General features: G+C 51.2%; 1 protein-coding gene across 1 annotated transcript; it reads left to right on the top strand.

Annotated features, from left to right (window-relative positions):
* Positions 1 to 13,411: 13,411 nt before the first annotated feature.
* Positions 13,412 to 23,965, top strand: SLC2A6 (solute carrier family 2 member 6). The gene is made up of 10 exons (XM_066610747.1): positions 13,412 to 13,539; positions 14,924 to 15,086; positions 17,020 to 17,226; positions 18,352 to 18,451; positions 19,105 to 19,316; positions 20,033 to 20,185; positions 20,331 to 20,439; positions 21,052 to 21,222; positions 21,968 to 22,113; positions 23,703 to 23,965. Exons 1-10 carry the CDS (start codon positions 13,421 to 13,423, stop codon positions 23,892 to 23,894), a joined length of 1,572 nt encoding a protein of 523 aa, XP_066466844.1. The 5' UTR covers positions 13,412 to 13,420; the 3' UTR covers positions 23,895 to 23,965.
* The last annotated feature ends 490 nt before the right edge of the window (positions 23,966 to 24,455 follow it).

The following is a 24,455-nucleotide window of genomic DNA, read 5'->3' as shown; positions in this document are numbered from 1 at the left end:
GTTAAATATTGGGGGTTTGTTATGAGGGTGTGGGAGCATTAAAAATGTTTGTCCCCACAGGTCAAACTTAGCTACACTTTTCTGCACTCGTTCAAAACGTCTCTTTAGCCAAAGCCAAAGATGTGGGGAAAGAAATGTGCTTTAACTGCTATGGGCAGGGGAGTTACTTATTTCATAATGGTTGTGCGGTTCCCGCTTCAGCTATATTGCCTTTTAACACTGAGATAGGTTCCCTGTTGACCCTCACACATGGCCTTCTTTGCATACCCACATCGTGGAATTTAGTCCAGCCGGATCAAAGAACTTTTGAAAGTTTTCAGTGGCCAAATGACGGCTGAATCTCTTTCCCTCCCACATCCTACCCTCTGGTAAGTCAATCGGGGGTGTTTAATTATCCTTTCCTTGTTAGGAAGCTGCCTATTATTTTTCAAGGCCAAATACCTTTCCCATCCATTTTTGCCCAACGGATCTTGTTATGCCTACAGCTGCAGGGCTGAAAAGGCCAGATGGGTTTTCCATATGCAACCCCCCCCCCCCCCAAAAAAAATCAATATTCCACAAAATGAAGTCCTTCATCCGTGGCTGTTCCAACGTACGGCTGCCGGTAGCAGGAAAAGCAAAGGGAGTGCGTTGAGACGGGCATGAATAAGAAAGGCCAGCTGGTGTAGTGGTTTGGGAGTTGGGGTGAAGCCAACCTGGCAACTCCAGAGTTGGCCACTCTGTCTATGGTTAAGCGGAGGTGTCCCCAGACCCAAGAGAAGTGGGTTGGAGTGAGGGGGTGTAAGTGGGCAGTTGGAAAAGGGTGCCCCACACTGAGGCAACCATTTCATTTGGCCTTAGTATGGGCTGGCCCACAAGAGCAGGGCCAGTGGCAACCCCAAATCCTTCTCCAGCAGCATCAGCCTATGCTAGAAAGGCAAGCCCGTCCCTGCCTCTCAAAGAGACAGACAGGAGGTTGTAATGAACACAGGCTCTTGCCTAGGAAGTGGAATAAAGGGACCCTGGGGGGAGAGAACTGGCATTTTTATTTGGGTTACATCCCAACACATCTTAACTTTCAATTCCACCGCCGATGAAAAGGAACATAAAACAAAAGTTAAGGGCCGGCAGCAAGCAAGATTGGGGAGAGGGAGGGCCGGGGGGGGGGAGGGAGCGAGCAGACCCAGCTGGAAAGCCCGCAGGAGTGCGCCACAGCAAAAAGAAAAGCGCTAACATTCCTCGGCCACAGTCCTGCCAACAGCCAAAGCACTTAAGGAACTGTACCGCAATAAACAATGGAGAGAGACAGCTGGGCTTGCAAGCACTCTGGCCCAAAACAACCTGGGAAGCTTTCCCGGGCCTGGCCAGTGACACGCTGCCTTCTGCCGCCTTGGCTGTCTTGGGAAAGTGCAAGGGGGCAGAAGGGCTTGGCTGGCCCCCCTTCTCCTCTTTTGACACCTCCATGCAAGCCGTCCCCCCAAATAAGACACACCAAACCCACAGGACAACAGGGCAATTGCACGCCTGGCCGACGAGCGGGGGGCTTGCTCTTTGGCCAGGAGGGACAAGACCTGATCCAGGCACACCACCCTCTGCTTGTTGAGGCCCCTGGGGAGTAAGCCCATTGCACAGGAGGGATGGGGGATGCAGGAAGGGCCTGTGCGAGACGCCCCATGGGAATGTGCTCCTGCATCCTCACCAGCCAATCAGGCTCACTCCCAAGCACCCTCCCAAGCAGAGACAAATTGAGTTGCAACAGGCCGGTGAAAACCCAGACTTGTGTCGCGACTCTAGGCGTTCTTAGTTCTATATGTCTAAGTCAACCTGGAATCACTTTGCAGGTGACTTTTCAAACCGGCTCCTGCAGTTTGCACAGCAGCCAGTGGTGGGGCAGCCTGCATCAGCCTGGGTCCTCCAGTAGGCTCCTGGCACCTGTCCCAGGACTGCTCCCCTTTGATGTCACCCCTAAGGGGGATGACCCACAGGATGCTCACTCACAGGGAAGAGAAAGTGGGGAGGAGGAAGAGGCCACAGCTGGTGGAAAGGCGGCCTAGACCAATGTACAGGGAGCTGATGGAGCCTGGCGTCAAAGAGCGGGGGGGGGGACTGTAAGGGGGCCAGATGGCCTCAAATACCAGTGAAAGAGATGGGAGACTGACTTGGCAGCAGCATGTATGAAAAGGATCTCAGAATTTTGATGGACTGCAAGGTGACCAGAAGCTGCAAAAAAAGCTCCCCTGCGACTCCGCCTGCGGTTGGGGTGCAACCCACCGGCAGAAGAGCAGTGCTGGTTGGGAGGTTCCCATTGGTCTAACTGGCTGGAGGGGGCACAAGGGCCCCCCCATGCCACGCATAACCCAGTGCAGGGCTCTGCCCCAGGCCCTCCAGGCATCAAGCAACCCATTGCACATGCCATCAACATGCCCCTCAACAGCTACATGCGACCAAGATGCTCTGCTGTCGTGGGGGGGGGTGGGTGGGCTGGAGCTTCACCGCAGACCTCTCCAGCAAGACTTGGCAGGAGCAAAGGAAGCTCCTTTCTCTGAGTCAATGCACTGACTCCTTTGCTTTTCAGGAAATATTATCCATGCGCGTTGCTTGGGCGGCTGCCAGCGGGCCTGGTTGTTCAGAAAATGTCTGCTTGAGCCTGCAAGTTACCCAGGTAGGGACACAGCCAAAGATGGTCTTTGGCCAGAAGTGCCTGGGGTGGCCTCTAAGATGTTGAATGGGGGGGGGGTGATAATTAGGGACGGGGTGTTACGGGGGTAATACAAATTTGTGCCCCCGGGTGCCAGGTGTCTTAGTTACGCCTCTACAGAGAAAGAGGTTGTATCAGAAGGTGGTTTCCGGCACGCGGGGCAGTGAGGGAGAGTGGTCAGAATCATGTACGAGATCAGGGGATCTTGGGGGGGTCATGAAGATGAACCCTGCCAACTCCTGACTGCCTCTGCTAGTCTCATGGAAGGGCAGTCGAGACGGACTGGGGTGAGTCCATCCTGTGAATCTTTAAGGGCCAGGATTTCATCTACAGGACTTGGGATGTCATAGAAATGCCAAGTATTTCAATATTCTTTGGACTAAATGGGAGTCAACCCCCCCCCTCCCATTTTTATTTTTTTTGCATCCAGCTCAGCTTTCCTGAATAGGTATAAATTTTGCAGAGGCTGGTTTTCTCTCTCTCTCTCTCTCCAAGAAATCCAAACCGAGGCAGCTACATGATTTTCATGGTACATTAAATCTCTCTACCTGAGTCCTGCCGGCACCTCATCATTCATCCACGGGCTTTCCAAGCTGGGCAAAGCTTTCCCCCATCTACTAGGCAGTTGTTATTCTTGCTGTCTCTGTCTCCCTGCCTAAAATGCTATTTACCCCTAAGCTGAAGTCTGATCCATCAGCAAGGGCTTCAGACTCCCCCCCCCCCACAATGCTGCTACGGCAACAACAACAAAATTATTTCCATTGACAACACTATGTAGCCAATCAGGTCATCGGCTCTGGGGTCCCCCCTCCCTCCAGAAGCCATTTTCATAAAGCATCACATTCCCCGAGCAAAGGGAAGCAATTTCTAAGAACAAAGTATAATGCTTTGTGCAAATTGAGATTTGTCTTTTTTTTATTATTATTATCACTATTATTTAGAACATAGATAAGAATCTGTTGTGAACGAACAACAGTTTTCCAAGTGGTTTGTGTAGCAAAGGGAATAAGAAGTCTCAACTTCCTACCATACAGTAATTAACTGAAAAATAAATGCACCAATTGATTGGGCCAATCAAAAGTCGTGGACAACTGTTACCTTGCACGTGCCTGATCTCGTCCGATCTTGGAAGCTAAGCAGGGTCAGGCCTGGTTAGTACTTGGATGGGAGACTGCCTGGGAATACTGGGTGCTGTAGGCTTATACCATGATCTCGGAAGCTAAGCAGGGTCAGGCCTGGTTAGTACTTGGATGGGAGACCGCCTGGGAATACCGGGTGCTGTAGGCTTATACCATGATCTCGGAAGCTAAGCAGGGTCAGGCCTGGTTAGTACTTGGATGGGAGACTGCCTGGGAATACTGGGTGCTGTAGGCTTATACCATGATCTCGGAAGCTAAGCAGGGTCAGGCCTGGTTAGTACTTGGATGGGAGACCGCCTGGGAATACCGGGTGCTATAGGCTTATACCATAGTCTTTCGAGACTGAAGCTTGCCAACCGGTGGGTGGAAGGGGCCCTGGGATTGCTCCGCTCACTGCACTGGTCTCTGAATGGAGGCCTACCTCCATGCTGGCTGCAGGCGGCTACTCCCTGCTGCAGAATGGGGGGGTCCATCAGGCATGGGGCCCAATTGGGTGACATCTCCCAAACTGCATTAAAGCCAGGCCTGCACAGGTGACTCAGTGCCAGCATTGGAGGAGAACGACAGGGCCATCTGTGAGACCCCCCCAGTTGAGGGCTCACGGCTGGGGAGCATGAGGTGCAACCTGTGTCATTGTGCGGGTAACAACTCTTTGCCTGGCAGTCTTGCGAGATGGAGTCTAGGCACATGAAGCGTAATTTGGAGGGGAGGTGCCCCGGATGGAGAGGCAGCGCACGGAGGCCCATGCCCCAGTAAGGGATCAATCACGGAAGACCAACTGAGAGGAAGAGAGCGGATAAGCCAACCTTTGATCCTCTCTGAAACGGAGGTGTCCAGGGAAGTGGCTGGAGTTGCCAGGGCACACTAAATCACTCCCAGCCACAGCAGCCTTGATTATTCTAAAAATTCTGATTATTAATTGATACATTGAAAGAGACTTAATAATAATAATAATGCACCTTTGACAGCCCCTCCCCAACAAAACTGTTTGGCAGGCTGGGGAACAAGACACAAAACCCTCAACGCACAGAGAGAAAAGCAGAACTTTAGCCTCGCGCATGTCATCTCCTTGGGAGTGGCCCCTATGGAACTCACTTCCACTGGAGATGAGGCCGGCACACTTCTTGCAAACGTTTCACCATCCTGAACCTTATAAGGGGGACAGCATACAAATCTTAGCGCGCAATCAAATAAACTCCCTAGGTGACGCAGGGGCACGTGTCTGAACCTAACCAGGAAACTCTACGATAGAGGGGAAAGTGTGTCATAAGAAATTCAGTTGAATCTAGAACATATTCTGTTTCTGCCCTCTGCTGGACAAGCATTAAGACAACCAGACCAAGTGCAGGTAGTATACGTGAGTGTGTACAACGGGAGGATCTGATCAGGGCCGTATTAACTCATAGCCGGACCCCTCGGCTTTCAGGTATTTTGGGCCCCCTCCAGCACTTCAGTCTTTCACCCCACTAGAGCTGACAGCATAAACCTGCATGACTCAGAGTAAGGCTGTTGGTTGCACTCCTCAGACAACCCAGTAAGACTGACTCCTGTATCCTATTATGGTGACATTATCGGGAATCATGGAACGTCATGTCAAACAAACACGACTAAGCTGCCCCGAATCTCCAGCCAGCCCAAACCTCCTCCCAAACTTGGGCTGTGACCCTGCGCATGTGTTCGTGGGCGTGAGGCTCGAACAGGATGGGTCTAGCACAGTAGGTAACACCTGTACTTGATCAGGGGACAACCACTACATGCCAAAAGGGAACAAGACTCCACAACAGAAACAAAACAGGAAATACATGGCTATCCAAGATACTTCTCTTCCCCACCATCATCATTACAACGGCTCCAACTTAACCTCATGTAACACCTCCAGCAGCTTGGCGCAGCTCTTGCGCATGGTTCCTTCGGCAGCAGGTAATTCATTGATGAACTGATGGGGAGGGGGCAGGAGTGCAGTGCTGAGTGTGACAGAAAATGGGGGCAGGAAAAGGATAATGCAGAGGGGGGAGAGGTGTGTGGAAGTGGCTCCTGTGGGGAGGGGCTGTGGGAGATGGGAGGGGTTGACTGCCTGATGGACACTGAAGGGGTGGGGAAGGGTGGAGGAGATGAGACACTCAGAACCCAAGCTGAAGCAGGTCTTCTCAGAGGTGAGTCCCAATAGAGTCAATAGGGCTTACTCCCGGGAAAGTGTGGACAGCCTCAGAGCCCCATCCTGTGCGTGACTACTCAGAAGCACTGTTATTATAGTCAGTGGGGCTTACTCCCAGGGAAGTGTGGATAGGATGGCAGCCTCTCCCAAGCCCTCCATGCTGAGGGGATGACACAAGGGAGAGAGGTGAGGCAAGGAAGGGGGGAGAGGGGTCAGGGGTGACTTGTGTCTCTGTGGCCAGGCCAGCAGGAGTCTGGTCCTGTTGAGGATAGGAGCAGGTCCTATTGAGGACCTGACTGGGGCCTTCAAGGGAAGGAGCCGCTGGCCAGGCCACATGTGTGATGGGGAAGAGAAGGGGGCACGTGAGATGCTGCCAGTGACAGGGCAGGCTGGCTTGGGTGACTGGCCCCTAGGCTAATGGCTAACACGGCCCTGAGGTCAGGTGACAGCCTCCCCCTTGACAGGACAAGGAAGCAGCACTGACGAGCATGAACAGAACAGGGCACATGGTGTGCCTAAGGTCACGCTGAGCAGGTGCCTGTAAATGGGCCGGAGATGCTGAGTCATGCTGACTGTGCAACAGCTGTACTGCAATGTAACGTCAGACCCGATTGGCTCCAGAAGTATAAAGGTAAATGTAAAGTACCAGGATGTGGCTTCTTCAGTGTTTGGTCTGAACGGTGTTGCTGTGAGACTGCGGGGATTTTTGCTGCCGGGCATGTTTGCACACAGGCTTTGAGAAGGAAGCCAGGAGCATGGCAGGCTAAGCCTGCGTTCAGCCCAAGAGGTCTCCATCCCATAATACTTACCAAAAGAAGCGGGGCCCACCTTAGCTGTGGGCTCCACAGAACTTCTCATCCACAGAACCGAACCCCACAGATAAGGAAGTCCCACTTTATTCTAACAGAAAGGGAAATAAAATGGACAGATTAAAGCTCGCCCCCTTTCTTCCTTTACCCTTTTCTGGATGGGTAAATCCAGGGGGCATGAGCAGCAAGAGAGTCTCAAGTCAGTCCAGATGCCCCCCTAGCTCATTCTAACACACGCCTTCCAGATCTGTGGCCACACAGAGGACAGGTAGAAGGCCTCTCCTTCCACCGAGGTTTAGTCCTTAGCAAAAGAGGCCCCCTTCCAGATACCATTCAGGCCTGACTAAGAGCACAGGGAAATTCCCCCGAGCCGTTATGAACTCATCGGGCGCCCTATTGGCAAAGCGGACTCTGCTCAGAAAGCCGGTCACTGTTGCAGGAGTCAAGGCGTGAAGGAGGAACTCTTCTCTAGCCTGCTCCGTAACGTTCAACAGCCAGGCAAGGCTGATCTCTGCATCCAACTGGTTTCCAGATGTCAAGCTCCACAAGGACACCATCACGCCATACGGGACACGGCTTTGCCCCACGTAAATCTCGGTGGTGGTGATGGCAGACGTCCCATTTCCTAGAACGCCCGTCCAGGGTAGCCAGGCACTGCTCTGCTCAACAAACCGAACACCAGCTGCACTCTCATCAGTCCCCAGCAGGAGAACTGCCTTCAGGAAGCACAAGAGAGTGTCACGCGCATCCCCTCGTTCAACCGCAGTCAGGATCCATGCGCCGTCAGTCTGGCGCCTGTGCGGTTCGCCGCTCACGTGCTGCTGGAGAACCCACCATGTTGATTCTGGCTGGTTGGGGAAGAGCAGGCGAAGGGACCCGAGATGGGGCAACAGCGGGCAACTCTTATTGAATCTCAAGGTCCGACAGTCGTGCAAGAGCACATGGCTGCCCTTTTCGCACAGAAGCAAGAGCCAGGAAACCAGCACAAACACAAGGGCCAAGAAGACCCCCAGGAAAACCGATGGGAGGCAATCTGAATCCTGTGGCTCCCACACAATCAGTTCTGAGGACTGCCCCTCTCCGAATTCTATCTCCGCGTGCTCCTGGAATTCACCAGAGGGGTCTGGAAAGTTCTCACATTCCAAATAGTTCTCCTTTCTTCTCTGCATGTCTTGGCCTTCCAGCAGTGACTGAAAACAAGCAAAAAATGGACATCATGCCTTAAAGGGACAAGCTGGACCAGGTTTGTGAAAGGGCAAAAGCAACCTCATAAGAACATAAACATAAGAACATAAGAACAGCCCCACTGGATCAGGCCATAGGCCCATCTAGTCCAGCTTCCTGTATCTCACAGCGGCCCACCAAATGCCCCAGGGAGCGCACCAGATAAAAAGAGACCTCATTCTGGTGCCCTCCCTTGCAATTGGCATTCTGACATAGCCCATTTCTAAAATCAGGAGGTTGCACATACACATCATGGCTTGTACCCCGTAATGGATTTTTCCTCCAGAAACTTGTCCAATCCCCTTTTAAAGGCATCCAGGCTAGATGCCGCCGCCACATCCTGTGGCAAGGAGTTCCAAAGACCAACCACACGCTGAGTAAAGAAATATTTTCTTTTGTCAGTCCTAACTCTCCCAACACTCAATTTTAGTGGCTGTCCCCTGGTTCTGGTGTTACGTGAGAGTGTAAAGAGCATCTCTCTATCCACTCTGTCCATCCCCTGCATAATTTTGTATGTCTCAATCATGTTCCCCCTCAGGCGTCTCTTTTCTAGGCTGAAGAGGCCCAAACGCCGTAGCCTTTCCTTGTAAGGAAGGTGCCCCAGCCCCGTGGGGATGGGGGGAGAAAGGCAGGCCAGGGCTTGAAAAACCAACCCAGAAGGACTAGCTTTGGGGAAAAAATTTGGGAAATGCTAGCTTGACATCAGCTGGTATGTCACACACACACACACACCCCCCCCAAATAAAAGAGAAACATTTATTTTGAAAAAAATATAGTCCAATCATGCATGGTGCTATGTATTGTCAAGAAATGTCCAACAATTACAAAAATGAAATACAAATTGTTGAATGATATACAAAAATGGTTGTCGGGGCTGGTGAATGTGGTGTGCCACCCAAAATGTCGTGGAGTGTCCCCTTTGACACGCTTGTCATCGGCACGCCATCACTGCCCTAGAAACAGCTTTGAGAAAACCTTCTCTTACATGCGCTGGGTGAGCTTATCTGGAAACCTGGGTGTCGCTTCGGGCTATAAGAACTACTATACTATTGGCCTGATGCCTTAAGCTCTCAACTCAGTGCTGGCTTTCATCAACCCAAGAACAATTCTCTATCAGCATTGATCTCCTCCTTAGCAAGTAATTAACTACCACATGAGGGCCAAATCCTATCCCACTTTCCAGCTCTGGTGCAGCCGTGCCTTTGGGGTGTGTGCTGCATCCTGTGGTAGGGAGGTAGTTATGGAGGCCTCCACAATCTGACACCTTTTAATTATCACGCCATTCTTCACTGAATCTCCAGTGAGGCTGACGACACCAGCTTGCCTCTCATCAACACCTTGGCTGTTGGAAGTCAGGTACCTCCTGACTTACAAGTTTAAACCAGCCGATTGAGCAAGGTGTGGGTTGGCCTGGTGGGGGCAAAAATTCCAGGGCCTGGGCTTGGGGGGGAGGGTTCAGGGGGCGGTGTGGTACATGACAAAACAAATTATATAGCACCATGTAAGAGACCCAGAGACTAGTCTGCGTCAGGCTCGTCTGCCTGACATGTGCCCAGCACAACATGTCAAGGGGCACGGCACAGCAAGGACGTGTCCCCAGGCACAACATTCATGTGCGCAATTCAGGAACGCATCGTGCAAGCATTCAAAGAGAAAATCTGCCAGGCAATAACCCTACCTCAATTTTCTTTTTCCTTCTAGCCGGGGCTGGTCTCTGTTTGGAGGAATCCACAGGAAGCTCTGCTTACCGGGGGACCTCACTGACCTCCAGCACCTTCCTGAGTAAAGACAGGAGGAGGAGAAAAGAGGTAGCAACCTGGCAACGGGTGTAGGGGTTGTGGATTGCACCAGGTGACAACCTCAGGGGGGCGACACCACTACTGGCCCAAATTGTGAAAATCTTGGTATTTACAAATACCATCATGTTATATATCATTCAGTGGGTAATTTTACGTAGAAGAGCCCTGCTGGATAAGGCCAAAAGCCCCTGTAGTCCAACTTCCGGTACCCACCAGGTACAGTGGGGACGCTGGGATGCCTCACTGAAAGAACAGCAGAGCTTTTACTTACAGATGGGATGGGGATGTCAGGGAAGTGTTAAATGAGAACACACACGCACGCACGGCCAGCAGCTCCTTTTTTTTCTGCAGAGCCTCCCCTGACTCATTAATCAAAATGACTCAGAGTCCCAAAAAGGCTCTGGCCAAGTCATGAAGGCTACCCATTAAGACTTGTGCAGGAGTCAAGTCAAAGGGAACGGGGACTTGGAACTCGACTCAAAAACATAAGAACATAAGAACAGCCCCACTGGATCAGGCCATAGGCCCATCTAATCCAGCTTCCTGTATCTCACAGCAGCCCACCAAATGCCCCAGGGAGCACACCAGATAACAAGAGACCTGCTTCCTGGTGCCCTCCCTTGCATCTGGCCTTCTGACATAGCCCATTTCTAAAATCAGGAGCTGGCACATACACATCATAGCTTATAACCTGTAATGGATTTTTCCTCCAGAAACTTGTCCAATCCCCTTTTAAAGGCGTCCAGGCCAGTCGCCATCACCACATCCTGTGGCAGGGAGTTCCACAGACCAACCACATGCTGAGTAAAGAAGTATTTTCTTTTGTCTGTTCTGACTCTCCCAACACTCAATTTTAGTGGATCGGCACACCCCTGACATTTACCCAGCTCAAAGGGACCACTGCTAACCATTAGGGACTGTGTCCCATTCTCACGCCCCCCATCTTCCCTTACACCCAGTGACCTCCAAAAGCAGCCTGCCCTATTCTTCTGAGGTTGGCTACCAAAGCTTTCCTGAGCGTAAACTGACAGATAATCACATGTGTAGAAGGCATAGCTACAGGGGCCAGTTGAAGACTTGGCAACTGTGTTCTAGACATTGCTGATTTTTTAAAAAAAAAAATTCTTTTGGAGTTCCTTATAATTTATTGAAGCTTTTTAAGCCAGTGAGGATTATTTTTCACTCCTGCTCTATGTGTGACCTTAAATGAAATGCAGGTAGCAGTTTTCTGGACTCCCAAGAAACAGAAAAGGTGGATCCTCTCTCCACCCCCCCCTTAAGAAAAGAGACAAGAGAGGAAAGTAAAGAAATTCAGGGTCCTTACAGCTGCTTGTCACAGAATTGCAAGACAATTTTTCTCCAAAGTATCACCCACCCCTTTCATGTCACTTACATAAAGACCACCTTCCAAAATAAAAACAGCCCCAAAAAGTTGCTTTCTCCTCCAGCTTGCATTCTGCTCCTCCAACAAGCCACCAGCACCTCCAATGCACCTCTCACCTGCATCCAAGTAGATGATTGCATAGGTGTGTCTCTTTCCCCTCCCCACCGGCCAATCAGAATTGCTCTAGAACTAAAGCAAATGGAATGGAATGTACAACTGGGTTTAACTTAACTCAAGAGGTGCTGGGAGTGGGGCAAGCCTGAAAGTGTTTCACTGAAAGCCTCTCCCCCACTCACAATGCTCCTGCCAGGTAGATCAGGCTGAGAGAAGGGGGCTGCTCCAGTGAGCTTCAGGGCTGAGAGGGGACTTGATGGGGGGGGGGTCTCCACTACTAGTCCATCAGTCTCTAACCACTACACTTCCCTGTCCCTGAAAACTTCTGCTTAAAACTCCCTCTCCTACACTTCTGTGGAAGATTCCCCCCTCCCCTTTGCACTGGGACCCTCTGCCGACCCAGAAGTGATAAGATACAGAGAAGTTGCAATGGGAGCCTAGGGAGTTGGGGCTCTGCCCTTTGTGAATTCTTAAGGCTTTGCAGGTCACGGCAAGCAACTGTCTGGGGATCGCTTTGCTTTCTCTGCAAGGAAACTGACAAGCTATGTTATTCCACTGGAAGCTGGGATTCGGAGATCTCGTCTCCCCCTAAAGCTGCAGCCTGTGGAAAGGCAAAGGATAGCAGCTGGGACAACCAGGGTCAGACTAACCTGACCCTTTGTACGCCACTGGCTGGGACAACAGCATCCCAGGCAGAAATCCAGGGTCAGACAGAGGTTTGTGGCCTTTCAGACTCTTGTTCAGCCAATCTTCACCGGATTGCCAAAGGCAATCTTCAAGATTGCCAAATCTATTGCTGGCCAGGCTCAAGAGCATGACGCAAGCTTTTCCCCATTGAACTGTTGCAGTTTGTGCAGGTGTGAAAGGCGTGGGAGCCTTACTAAGAGACTTTATTTGGTGCTGCAGGGCAGGGTCAAGGCTGCCAACTTTTCCCCTTGCTTCTGTGCCTTCAATTCCCCTTTGATCTGCAGATCGGGGGTGGAAGCAGAGGCAGGGTTGCCAACTTTTCCCCTCACCTGGAAAACCCACAAGGGTTGCCAGCCTTTCAGGACTGGCCTGGAGTCTCCAGGAATCATGCCCTGCTAATTGCTGCAAGCAATCCTGGAGATGTCCACAAGGCCTCTGGGAAATTCTAAAATTGCATCATATTGGAAGGCAAATCTCCAGAAATAGCTTTGGTCAGAGATGGCAACCTTCCAGACAAGGTGGGGACAGCAGAGAGGCAAATTATCTATGGGGCACTGAGGGCAGCAACTGATTGACAGCTGCTGTCTGTCCACAGCCTAAGCCTCTACTGACAACTAGATGAGCTGCATGGATTCAAGAAGAGTAGGCAGGGAGGTGGGTGGGTGCTCTTGCTCCCCTGGTTTTATTCGGAGGCCTACGGCCACCTTAGAGGCAGCAGCTGGCCATCATGCCCTCTCGCCCTCTGTGAATTTTAGAACCATCCAAGCAAGTGCCCATCAACACATCCAGTGGTAGAGAGTTCCTCAGGTCAGTGTTACGCAGCGTGAAGCTATGCTGTAGCTTGTCCATTCTCAATCGCCCACCTGCCTGTTTCATGGAGTGACCCCTGGCTTTCTAGGGTTGCAAGGGAGTGGGGAAAATGTCTACATCGAAACCTTCATTGAGCTGCTCTTCATGAACCTGGTGCGAAGGTGTGGTGGGGGTGGCTTGGTCGGGTGGAGGGAGCTTGTAGCCCCCCCCACTTTTTGGAGCCCCTAATAGTGGGGCAGGCAGTGGGGAGGGAAAATTCAAAACCACATAAGGCTGTAACAAAATAGTAAGTGTTTGTAGATTATCACATGTGGGATTTAGCTGCTGAGAAGGGCTCTTCCCTCCTCCACACCCAGTTTCCTGCCCAACCTTCCTCTTTTTGTCTCTTGTGCCACAGACAGAAAAAAAAAATAGAGATTTTTTTAAAAACTTTTCCGCAATTGCATACTTTCCTCCTGCTCATCGGAGCTTTCTTTTACTTTTGCTTTCTTGCACAGTTCCTGATTCCTTTGGCAAAATCTCAGTGCCCAGAAGCTGCCCAGGGAGATTAACTGGGCTGCCGGGACTTGGCAGCTGTTCCGTACCCACACCGCACCCTGCTACCGTTCCAGGCTAAAGGGGGATGGATCGAGCCACCCGGGATCCCCGAATCACAGAGCCGCTCCTGAGTCGTGAGCCTGGGGAAGACTACCAAACCCTGGGGAACCAAGATGCCCGCCAAATGGAAAAGGACTATTACGGGTATGATCTAGCTCCCTCTTTCTCCTCTCTTTGTGATTTTTTCCCGTTGCCATCACTTGGATTGTATAGTCCTCGGGGCAGGTGCCTGACTCACCCCCCTGGAAATCACTACATCTGTTTTTTGTCTTTGGGGAACCCTAACCCTTAACATTGTGTTAACCTACATGGCTAAAGTTGACATCACTCACGGTTTGGCTCCCTCGTATGGGGTACAGTCGACACTCCTGATCCATGGGTTGGCATTTGCGGACTTGTATGTCCGCGGTTGCCAGGCCGCAGCTGGAGAGCCTCAGAGGAACTCCCGGACGCGATCGGAAGGCACTTCCAGTTTGCCGGCATGGGCCCTCTGCCAATTTCATTATCTGTCTTCAACCTGAATTCGTTATCCAGGGTGATGGCCCTGGAATGGATCTCTAATGGATCCCAAGGGCCCACTGTATGTGGGAAGCTGCCTTCTACTGAGTTAGACCTTTTGCCCATCCTGTTTGGCATTGTCGGCTGACTGACAGCCACTGACTGACAGGCACTCTCCAGGGTTTTAGTCAGGGGTCTTTCCCAGCCCTACCTGGAAATGCAGCCAGCTATTGAACCCGGGACCTTCTCTGCACAAAGCAGGAGCTCCATTACTGAGCGACAGCTTCCTCCCCAGGGTCACATCTCAAGATGATAAGAGCAGAAACCTTATCTCTCGTGCATGAGCCTGTCCAGAATTTGTTCTTCCGTTTATGCCTTGATCTGCTGCTTGTCTGGTTAATAAGTAAGAGATTCCCACTCCACTCCTGGGCAAGGCTCACGCTGCACATTTTGCTAAGGTGTGTTTTGTTGATGTGACACAATTAAGTTGTTCCAAGAAGTCTCCATCTGGAAGAAGGATCACCCTCTTGCCTATTAAATCAAGGGAGGGGACATTACTGCACAGCAAATAAAGACAGCAAGGGTGGAGGCAAGGCAGAATAGTGGGTAGGACTGGGTCAGGCTCCTTTGTAAGGAGATTGGGCCAGGTCTGTCTTTTTGTGGGGCTGACTTAAGCCATCACCCCAGACAGCGGTTTGGCGGGGTGCTTGCTGCCTCCACTCCTCATCCTGCTCCATAAGAGGGGAGGGGAACTGAAGTCTGGAGGAGAGGAGAGTGGTGGCATATAGTTCTAGCCCACTACTCTCCTTTTCTCCACATTTCCCCTGGTGCTCCATTATTCAGTAGAGAGGAGCTGGAGGAGAGTAGAGTAGTGGGCTAGAGTGTACAGACTTGGAAATGTTCTAGCCCTCTACTCTATCTACTCCACTTTCCTCTTCTGCTCCATTCTTCGTTTCCTTTTCAAATCTTGTGACACGTTGGAGGGCTTGCCACCCCACAATTACACCCTCCACCTCTCTCTTCTTTTCAGGACCCTTAGAAATGGGTGGCTGTTCTGCGCTGTCTTTGCCGCTGTGTTGGGCAACTTTAATTTCGGTTTCGCTTTAGTTTACACCTCCCCAGTCATCCCCGCTTTGGAAAAAAACCCGGAGGCCAGATTGCAACTGACAGAAGGAACGGCATCCTGGTTTGGGGTAAGCATAGCCGACTGGCTAGGAAGCTTTTGTATTGGTTTCGGAATTTTTATTTTTTTAATCCTGTTTTAACATTTACTTTAAAATTATTGCAACCTGCTCCAAGTGTGTGAAGCAAAATGAGCTTAGATCAGTGGTTCTCAAAGGTTTTAGCGCCAGGAACCACTGTCTAAAAATGACACTTTTATCGGGACCCAGGTGACCTAGAAAGAATTTATTTATTTATGAGTCATATTATATTTATTTATATATTTGCAAAAAAAAACTTGGTCCATTTCTCATAATGTGTTGGCAACCTTCAGTCTCGAAAGACTATGGTATCGCACTCTGAATGGTGGTTCTGGAACAGCTTCTAGTGTGACTGAAAAGGCCAATTCGGGAGTGACAATCCCTTCCATACTGGGAGCAAGTGCAGTCTGTCCCTGGTCTGTCTCCCTTCTTTGCCTCAGACTGTTGGCCAAGTGTCTCTTCAAACTGGGAAAGGCCATGCTGCACAGCCTGCCTCCAAGCGGGCCGCTCAGAGGCCAGGGTTTCCCACCTGTTGAGGTCCATTCCTAAGGCCTTCAGATCCCTCTTGCAGATGTCCTTGTATCGCAGCTGTGGTCTACCTGTAGAGCGCTTTCCTTGCACGACTTCTCCATAGAGGAGATCCTTTGGGATCCAGCCATCATCCATTCCCACGACATGACCGAGCCAACGCAGGCGTCTCTGTTTCAGCAGTGCATATCATAATGAGGCAGCCCTAATGAATAGCCTTGAGGTTTGAGGGGCTTAATTCTGTGCCTCTGCCCTCATTACCTGTCATGGACGGACTTGGGGGAAAAAAAAATACACCAGAAAAAAAGATGCTCAAGCATTGATCTCTCTATTTACATAAACTTGCAAACTGCAGGAGCTCAGCTCTTTGCAGGGCAGTGAGCAGCTCTCTGATTTTTGAATAGCCTCAGGGCTTAAGGCAATAAGCTACTTGATCTTTCCATCACCCGTGTTTTCATGGGAGGTTCTGTAGGACCCACCAGGAATGGATCGCGACCCACCATGCGGGCCCCAACCCACCGTTTGGGAAACGCTGAGCTTGATTTGTTTAACCAAGGATAGAACTTTGAGTAGGAATCAGTGGCAGGTAAATTGATGTCAAGGTCATTGATTGATTGTTTATCAAGGGTCGTCGGCCCTGCTCATTCTTCGGAGCTTCTCCATCACTTGTACTCTTCTACTTGCAAGAAATTGCTCAAGCCCCTTAAATAAGCCAGGGTGCCAGGGTGGTGTAATGGTTTGGGAGGTGGACTGAGACTTGGAAGATCCAGGTTCAAATCCTCTCTCGGTCGTGAAGCTTCCTGGGTGACCTCGGGCCAGTCACTTTCTCTCAGCCTCACCTACCTCACAGGGTTGTTGTGAGGGCAAAAGGAGAACAGCTGTGTACAGGAGGAGAAGAGCTCTGAGCTCTTTGGAGGAAAGGCGGTATAAAAATGTGAATAAATAAATAAATAACTCCAGGCACAAAATTTATTTGGGGGAACAGACAGCCAGGTGCACGTGCAATGCCGCCTTCCTCTTTTCTTCTCATCCACCCTTCTGTGCCTGCGGGTGAGCTTCCTTCTCTTGGAAGAACAGACAAGCTCTCTGCAGAGGGCACTGCTGGGGCTGTGGGGGGCACCGAAGCCCCCCCACCCATATGCAGCCCTGGCTCTGGATTCCGAGATTGCAGTAGACCCACATCTCCTCCCTGAATTTGAAAAGAAAGAGGAGAAAGGCATGGAAGTGTGGAGAAGAAGAGAGCTGTTCTAGCCCGTCACTCATCTCTCCTCACTTCCTCTTTCATTCCATGTCCCTTTCCAAGTCTAGAAGGTGGGAGGTGGAATAGCACGGGAGGCTGCACCTCAGGGGCAGGCCAGCTTCCCACACCTTCTCCCCATCTCTCTGTCCCTTGCAGTCCGTCTTCACCCTGGGTGTTGCGGCAGGTGGGTTGGGTACGATGTACTTCAATGACCGCCTGGGCCGCAAGCTGAGCATCATGGCCTCCGCCGTCCCTTCCGTCGCCGGCTACCTCTTCATGGCCAGCGCCCAAGACGTCTGGATGCTGTTGGTGGGCAGGCTGCTGACGGGATTTGCAGGGGGCGTGACTTCAGCGGCCATCCCGGTAAGTTGGCATCCAAGTGGCATCAATGCCCAGGTGCTTCCGCACCAGTAGCACTGGTCCCTGCACTGGTTGGTTGGTTCACTCTGTCCAGGGAGCAGGAGGAAAGGCATCCCCTTTGAAAGACATCTAGGCCAGACGCCATCGCCACATCCTGTGGCAAGGAGTTCCACAAGTTAATGACATGCTGGGGGGGAAAAATTTTTCTTTGTTCTGTCCTAAGTCTCTCAACACTCAATTTTAGTGGCTGCCCCCTGGTTCTGATGTTGTGCGAGAGGGGAACAAAAATCCCTCCCTGACTTTTGCTTTTGTGCCTCCAACTCTGGTGTGTTGAGAAAGGCACCCTCGTCTTCTCTCTTCATCTCCAGAGCCGATCAGAGAAGTGTGCCAGGCCTGGGTGGGAAAGTGACCCACGGCTCTTGCCACATGCTTCCTTCCTCCTCCGTTTACCGGATGCCTCGATCTCATTCTCTTAAGCAACTGCTGAAATGGGGAAGCTGGACCCAAAGGTGATAGCTTAGGGGGTGGCTGAGCTCAGAGCCCCTTTGCCATGTGTGCAGAAACCCCCAGCCTCAATTCCATCTCCAAGAGAAAATGCCTCTCTGGAAATTTGCAGGGCTGCTGCCTGGCTGTGCTTAATTCCTGTGCATGTGGGTCCTGATTCAGTAGGGGCTGATTCAGTAGGACGCAGCACCTTCGTCTATAGGACTTCCTTCCTGTCTCCTAAAGGCACCCAGGATGTCTCTTGCTTGCATCCTTCCCTCCACCGCTGTCCTGCAGTCTTGAGCTTGATTTGACTGAGATCTGAGTCCCAAGTTGCAGGGGATGCTGGGGTGCAACTTTTCCTTTGTAAGGAGACACATGGCTGGGGCGGGAGGTGGCCATCATGATTGGAAAAATAGCCCACAGACCCATCAACAAGGCCAGGTGAGAAATCAGAGTGCAAGGCCACCTGCAAGACTTGGGGGAGCAGCGTCTGATTCCCTGAGACCCCTTGCCTGCAGCAGGTATGTCCATTGAGTAAAAATGAAGTTGGGCATCTCTATCACTCTGCCACTGAAGCCTGAGTTACTGAGCTATCTTGGGCCAAACTTAGTGTCTCCCCTTCCCTTCATTCTGCTCTTCTAGGTCTACATTTCCGAGATCTCTCACCCCGGAGTCAGAGGAGCCCTGGGCTCTTGCCCGCAGATCATGGCTGTCCTGGGGGCCCTTTTCCTCTACTTTTTGGGTAAGTATCACCTACAAATGCAAGAACTGGAACTCAACCAGCAGCTTTAAACTCCCAGCCACGTTTGGGGCTGGGGGAGGTGGGGTTGGTTGTCCTGAGATCAGCTGTGTCTTGAGCTAATACAGTTGAGGACACAATCCGATGCATGTCTCCTCAGAAGTTAGTCACACTGTGTTCAGTAGGGCTTACTCCCAGGAAAGCATGCATGGGACTGCAGCCTGAGTTGCACTGATACTGAAAGGGCCCCACAGACTCTAAAAGGAGTGATAAGCCTCTGGTGATAAGCAAACCAACCGATAGATCCATCAAGAGCTCTGTGTCAAGATTATAGAGCAGGCAAAGAAATCTAACATTTGCACTCCCCTCTAGACACGATGGTTGAAGTGGGCCTCACCCCCCCCCAAATGATTGAAGGGGGAGATGAGTGCTAGGGAGGGGTAAGGTCATGGAGGGCTTTTGTGGTGAGGACTAGAAGCTTGTTCCAGACCACTGGACCGGAGTCTTGCAATATCGCACAGAGATGATTTGCAAAAGATATGCATTCTTAAAAATAAGAATAAAAGCCTCCGGAGGTCTGGGCTGCCTTACAAAGGAGATGGGGTGATTCTTTGGGGGTGTACTTGTTGAATTGCCTCCCCTTTCTCCCACCGCAGGCCTCTTCGTCCCCTGGCGCTGGCTAGCGGTGACGGGCGAGATGCCAGTCCTCCTCATGATCGTCCTGATGTGCCCCATGCCTGAGTCACCTCGCTTCCTGATTTCCAAGGGGAAGGAAGACGAGGCCCTCCTCGCCCTGAAGTGGCTGAGAGGGGAGGACACAGATTACTGGTGGGAGTTTGAGCGAATCCGGGACAGCGTGATGGAACAGGTGTGTTGCGGCCTGGGCTGGTGCTGGGGAGCCAGGGGACCCTGGCCCTTCCTCCCAGGAGCTCATGGGGGTGTGCAAGATTCCTCCCCTCCTTTTGTCCTCACGACACTGTGAGGTAGGAGAGGCTGAGAATCAGTGACTGGCCCCAAGGTCACCCAGGGAAGCTTTGTGGCTGAGCAAGGGTTTGAACCTAGATATTCCAGGTCTGAATCCAACTCCTAAGCCTCTACACTATCCCAGTGTGAGATGACTCACCAAATCCGCTCCCCTCTTGACCTAGGGGCTCACCGGCCACCGCTTTCACCATAACCAGGCTTCCCATTCAGTGCATTTGAAAATAAACAGGGGAACAAAGGAAGTGAGGAGGAGAGTGATTAGGTTTCAATCCCTGGCAGCATCTCCATGTAGGGCTGGGAAAGACTCCCCTATCTAAAAGCCCTGAATTGATGCTGCCAGCCCACGCTGACACTACTGAGCTAGACAGAACAAGGGTCAGACCCAGAAGGTAGCAACTTCCTATATTTCCCTTGACCCTCCCCAGTTGTTGCTGAATGCTGCCTTCCATAGTTTGCAAACTAAGCTCAAAGGTGGTCTTTTAAAAGCCCGGAGACTGCCGCTCCCCCCCCTCCAAATTGAGCATCGAGATCCATGAAATCTAGACGGTGTGACGGAGCGCACAATATCTTCCTCTTACCTGTCCGCCTCCCCTTTTCTAGAGCGCCCGGATCACTTGGGCAGAGATTCGGACCCCGTACATCTATAAGCCGGTCGCCATCACGTTGTTGATGAGGTTCCTGCAGCAGCTGTCAGGTGTCACCCCCATCCTGGTCTACCTGCAGCTGATATTCGAAAGCACATCAGTCATCTTGGTACGCCGGTCCCCCCATTGCCGTCTCCGCTTCCCGCCATCTTCTGTTGGGGGAAAGGGCTGTGGGATCACAAACCTGAATCTCCTCGGGGGAGCAGGACTTGGAAGCTCCCACCTCTAGCAGACAAACCTTTTTGTCTTTGCAGCCGGCACAGTACGACGCCGTGATCGTGGGGGGCGTCCGCTTGGCGTCGGTGCTGGTCGCCGCCGTCTGCATGGACAGAGCCGGGAGGAAGATTCTGCTCTATGTCTCAGGTGCCAGTTCATTTGCTGCAACTCTTTGGTGCATCAGTGTACCTGTTCCTCTTGGACCACCTTGAAGATATTTTCAAGCCAGCTTATGGGCTACAAGGGTCAACAAGTTGGGCCTAAGACGCCACGTCTCCTGACCTGACAGTCGCCTCCACTGCTCCTCCTTGGCTCCAAATGGAAGAGGGAAACAGAGCAGAAAAGAAAGCATGGGAGAGAGTAGGAGTGGAGCGTGTCACTGACATTCTAGCCCACCTCTCCTCTCCTCCACACCTGTTCCATTCCCCTCTTCCTCCCCAAACCCAGGGTTCATGAAGAAGACTTGGCAGTGCTGGCAAACAGCTCATTAGCACTGGGAGCCCTTCAGTATCTAGACTCTTTTAAATAACTTTGATTAAAAGCGATAAATAGATCCTTGCGACCAATCAGACTTAACCGAAAGCCCAGCCCTTGAACCAGTTAGGCTGAGAGGGAATTCCACATTTGCAGGCCAAATCAGAGGTTACTGGGCACAGAAATTCCCCATGGAAGGAGAGCTCGCGTGTGAGGGACACTCCTGGCTCTGTGGGCAAAATGACGCCATGCGCCTCACCTGGCTTTCTTTCTCCTTCTCGGCAGCTTCTGTCATGCTGGCCTCGAACCTGACCCTGGGCTTCTACATCCACTTCGTGCAGCCGCATCCCCACAATTCCTCGGCGCTGATGGCCAACGGCAGCCACGAGGGCCTGGCTCACCCCACAAGCGGCATCACTATCTTACCCCTGCTGGCCACCATGTGCTTCATCATTGGTACGTAGCCACTGAGCAGTGGCGCCCTGGTGCTTGTGCCTGCTAGAAACCCTCTGGGCAACGATGAATGGCAGGTCTAGCGACAGCCACCAGTCCTGATGGGCTACAAGCAACCGACTGCTATTCAGTCTGCCTCTTAGTGCCAGTGAAAGGGGACCAGTGTGGGGAGAGACGCACACCTGTGGAAAACAGATTGCTGGGCAAGATAAGTCCCTTTGGGCCTGATCTGGTCATGCTCCTCTGACTTCCTTAGAACTATATGCTCAAGGAGGGCAGGCCGATCTGTAGTTAGAAGGCATCGTCCAGAAATGAAATCTCCATATTTCTAACCTTCCCACCCCCCTCTCCAGGTTTCCATGATACGTCAGCATTCTAAACACGGCTCAGACACCCTCTTACAGTAGCCTTTTCTTTCTTTCTTTTTAAATTCAGCATCATTGCAAAAGAGCCACATGTCAAAATGTGGACTCCATTTCCCAGAGGGAAAGGGGTGGTGGTCAACCCCCTCGCCAAGACTGGCACATGCCCACTGACTGGGCAGCTAAGCCCGCCTGGTTGGGTAAATGGGTCGGCTGGGACACCTGTGTGACCCTCCCTTGCAGGTGCTGACAAAAAATCACCAGTTTCTCAAACCAGCCCACTGGAGGGGCTGAGAGCAAGGGTGGTTGTTACCTGCTAGGTGCTCTGCCCTCGGTTTAGCTCTATCCTAGCTCTGCCCCTGTTTAACAGACACTTTGTTCCCTAGGTTATGCTATGGGCTGGGGACCCATTACCTGGCTGCTGATGGCCGAGGTGCTCCCGCTGAAGGCTCGAGGGGTCATATCAGGACTCTGCGTGCTGGTGAGCTGGGTAACAGCTTTTATCCTCACCAAAGTCTTTCTCCTGGTGAAGGTGAGTAGCACACGTAACCCTGCCAAGCCTCACAACATCACAGGCATCTGGTTGAAACAGACATTCCTTCTCCTTGCATGCCATGATCAGGCGAGGCCATGACAGTCAGGGGGTGTCACTAGGGTTTGCGTCACCTGGTGCCGGATGCCAGCTTGTCACTCCCCAACAGACCTCCTCCCGGGTGGTGGGAGTTGGTGATTCAACATTGCCCCACCCACTTTGGCTATACCTTTCGATAGAACAGCTATTTCAACATGGTTTGTTTCATTGCATTCTGCATGAAATCACACATCGAATGATATATAACATGGTGGAATTATTCCAAAATACCAAGATTTTAAGAATTTTGGCCAATAGTGATGTCACCCCCCACCCCGAGCACTTCACCCAGTGCAGACTGCTCCCCCCCCCCAGTGATGCAACTGGTGACAGTTCCTAGGATTCTTTCAGGAAAGTTACAGCAGTTAAACCAGGATAAAACCAGTTCACAATCATAGTGTAGATGTTCCCACATTTGCTTGCAGGGATATAGGAATGGCTTTCTCTAGATGCTGGCTTCAATATTGCCCTAGAACCCCCTTACATGAGCCCTGCTTTCAGATTTTAAATAGCTAAACATGTTATTTCCCAAGCAGCCTACCCCCCCTTCTCCCACAACCGACTTCAGACATCAGAAGGCTTGTCAGCTTAGCAGATGCTAGACAAAAACTAAATTGGCAACATGGCCTGCAATGAATGTATCAGCCACAAGGTGGCAGCACAACTATACTGCCATAGAATCCTTATGTATGAAAAACACCCCTGTCTGTCCTCTTCTTTGGACACCCTTCTTTGACTGTCCTCTAGGGCAGTGGTTCTCAAACTTTTAGCACCGGGACCCACTTTTTAGAATGAGAATCTGTCAGGATCCACCAGAAGTGATGTCATGACTGAAAGCAGGAATATTTTTAACAATCCTAGGCTGCAGTGCTACCCACACTTACTCAGGAGTAAGTCCCATTGACTACCAAAGCATATACATAGTAGCCTGTTCAAGGTACAGATGTGTGACATTTGCCCAAGTGCAGTCACATACCATGGGAGCATCAAGTCCAATATATTCAAAATAAAATATTGAAATGAATGGGGACCCGACTGAAATTGGCTCACAACCCACCTAGTGGGTCCCGACCCACAATTTGAGAAACGCTGCTCTAGGGAAACATGCAGTGCATCCAGAAGCCATCCCTCCCATCATCTCCAGTCACTTCAGATATACTAGAGACATGTATGTCTGCTTCTGTCCTTCATGCCATCTTGGGTGCCCTTTGGGCAGAGTACAAATCAAATAAATAAATAAAAGCCTACATGTTCAGCCCAGAGCCAATTAGACACCATGACCTGCAATACCATTTTTCGTCCACAAGAGGGCAGCACACTAATATTTCCATAGAAGACCTATGTCTGAAAAGCCACAATTGTCCAACATCTTTGAGAAATAGAATATTTTCAGCTTAAGTTGTCACAAGTCTTTTTCTTCCTTTTGACCTGGTCCTCTCACTGACTCTGTGTGTGTGTGTGTTTCTCTCCCCCCTGGCCCCCCACCACAGGAAAGGCTGGGCCTGGAAGTGCCCTTCTTCTTCTTCAGCGTCATCTGCCTGGTGAACCTCATCTTCACGAAATGCCTCATTCCCGAAACCAGAGGGAGGTCATTGGAACGGATAGAATCGTACTTTCGCACAGGGAGGAAATCGTTCCTGGAATCTTTCCGGCGCCTGAAAAAAAGTGACGCTGTAAGCTAACCCTGGGTAGGTGAGGGGTTGTATATAAGGACATCAGAAGAGCCCCACTGGATCAGTCCAAAAGCCATAAGAACATAAGAACAGCCCCACTGGATCAGGCCATAGGCCCATCTAGTCCAGCTGCCTGTATCTCACAGCGGCCCACCAAATGCCCCAGGGAGCACACCAGACAACAAGAGACCTCATCCTGGTGCCCTCCCTTGCATCTGGCATTCTGACATAGCCCATTTCTAAAATCAGGAGGTTGCACATACACATCATGGCTTGTAACCCGTAATGGATTTTTCCTCCAGAAACTTGTCCAATCCCCTTTTAAAGGCGTCCAGGCCAGACGCCGTCACCACATCCTGTGGCAAGGAGTTCCACAGACCAACCATACGCTGAGTAAAGAATTATTTTTTCTTGTCTGTTCTAACTCTCCCAACACTCAATTTTAGTGGATGTCCCCTGGTTCTGGTGTTATGTGAGAGTGTAAAGAGCATCTCCCTATCCACTCTGTCCATCCCCTGCATAATTTTGTATGTCTCAATCATGCCCCCCCTCAGGCGTCTCTTTTCTAGG

This window comes from Tiliqua scincoides, chromosome 16, assembly GCF_035046505.1.
Source record: "Tiliqua scincoides isolate rTilSci1 chromosome 16, rTilSci1.hap2, whole genome shotgun sequence".
NCBI lineage: Eukaryota > Metazoa > Chordata > Lepidosauria > Squamata > Scincidae > Tiliqua > Tiliqua scincoides.
Note: the sequence above shows the minus strand (reverse complement) of the source record. Positions and strands in the feature narration are given on the sequence as shown.

Bases quoted from the DNA above. Each gene is read 5' to 3' on its own strand.
- SLC2A6 (XM_066610747.1), top strand. From the start codon at position 13,421: ATGGATCGAGCCACCCGGGATCCCCGAATCACAGAGCCGCTCCTGAGT. The intron at 17,227-18,351 runs GTAAGTTGGCAT...CTGCTCTTCTAG, and splicing joins TGACTTCAGCGGCCATCCCG to GTCTACATTTCCGAGATCTC. The intron at 22,114-23,702 runs GTGAGTAGCACA...CCCCCACCACAG, and splicing joins AAGTCTTTCTCCTGGTGAAG to GAAAGGCTGGGCCTGGAAGT.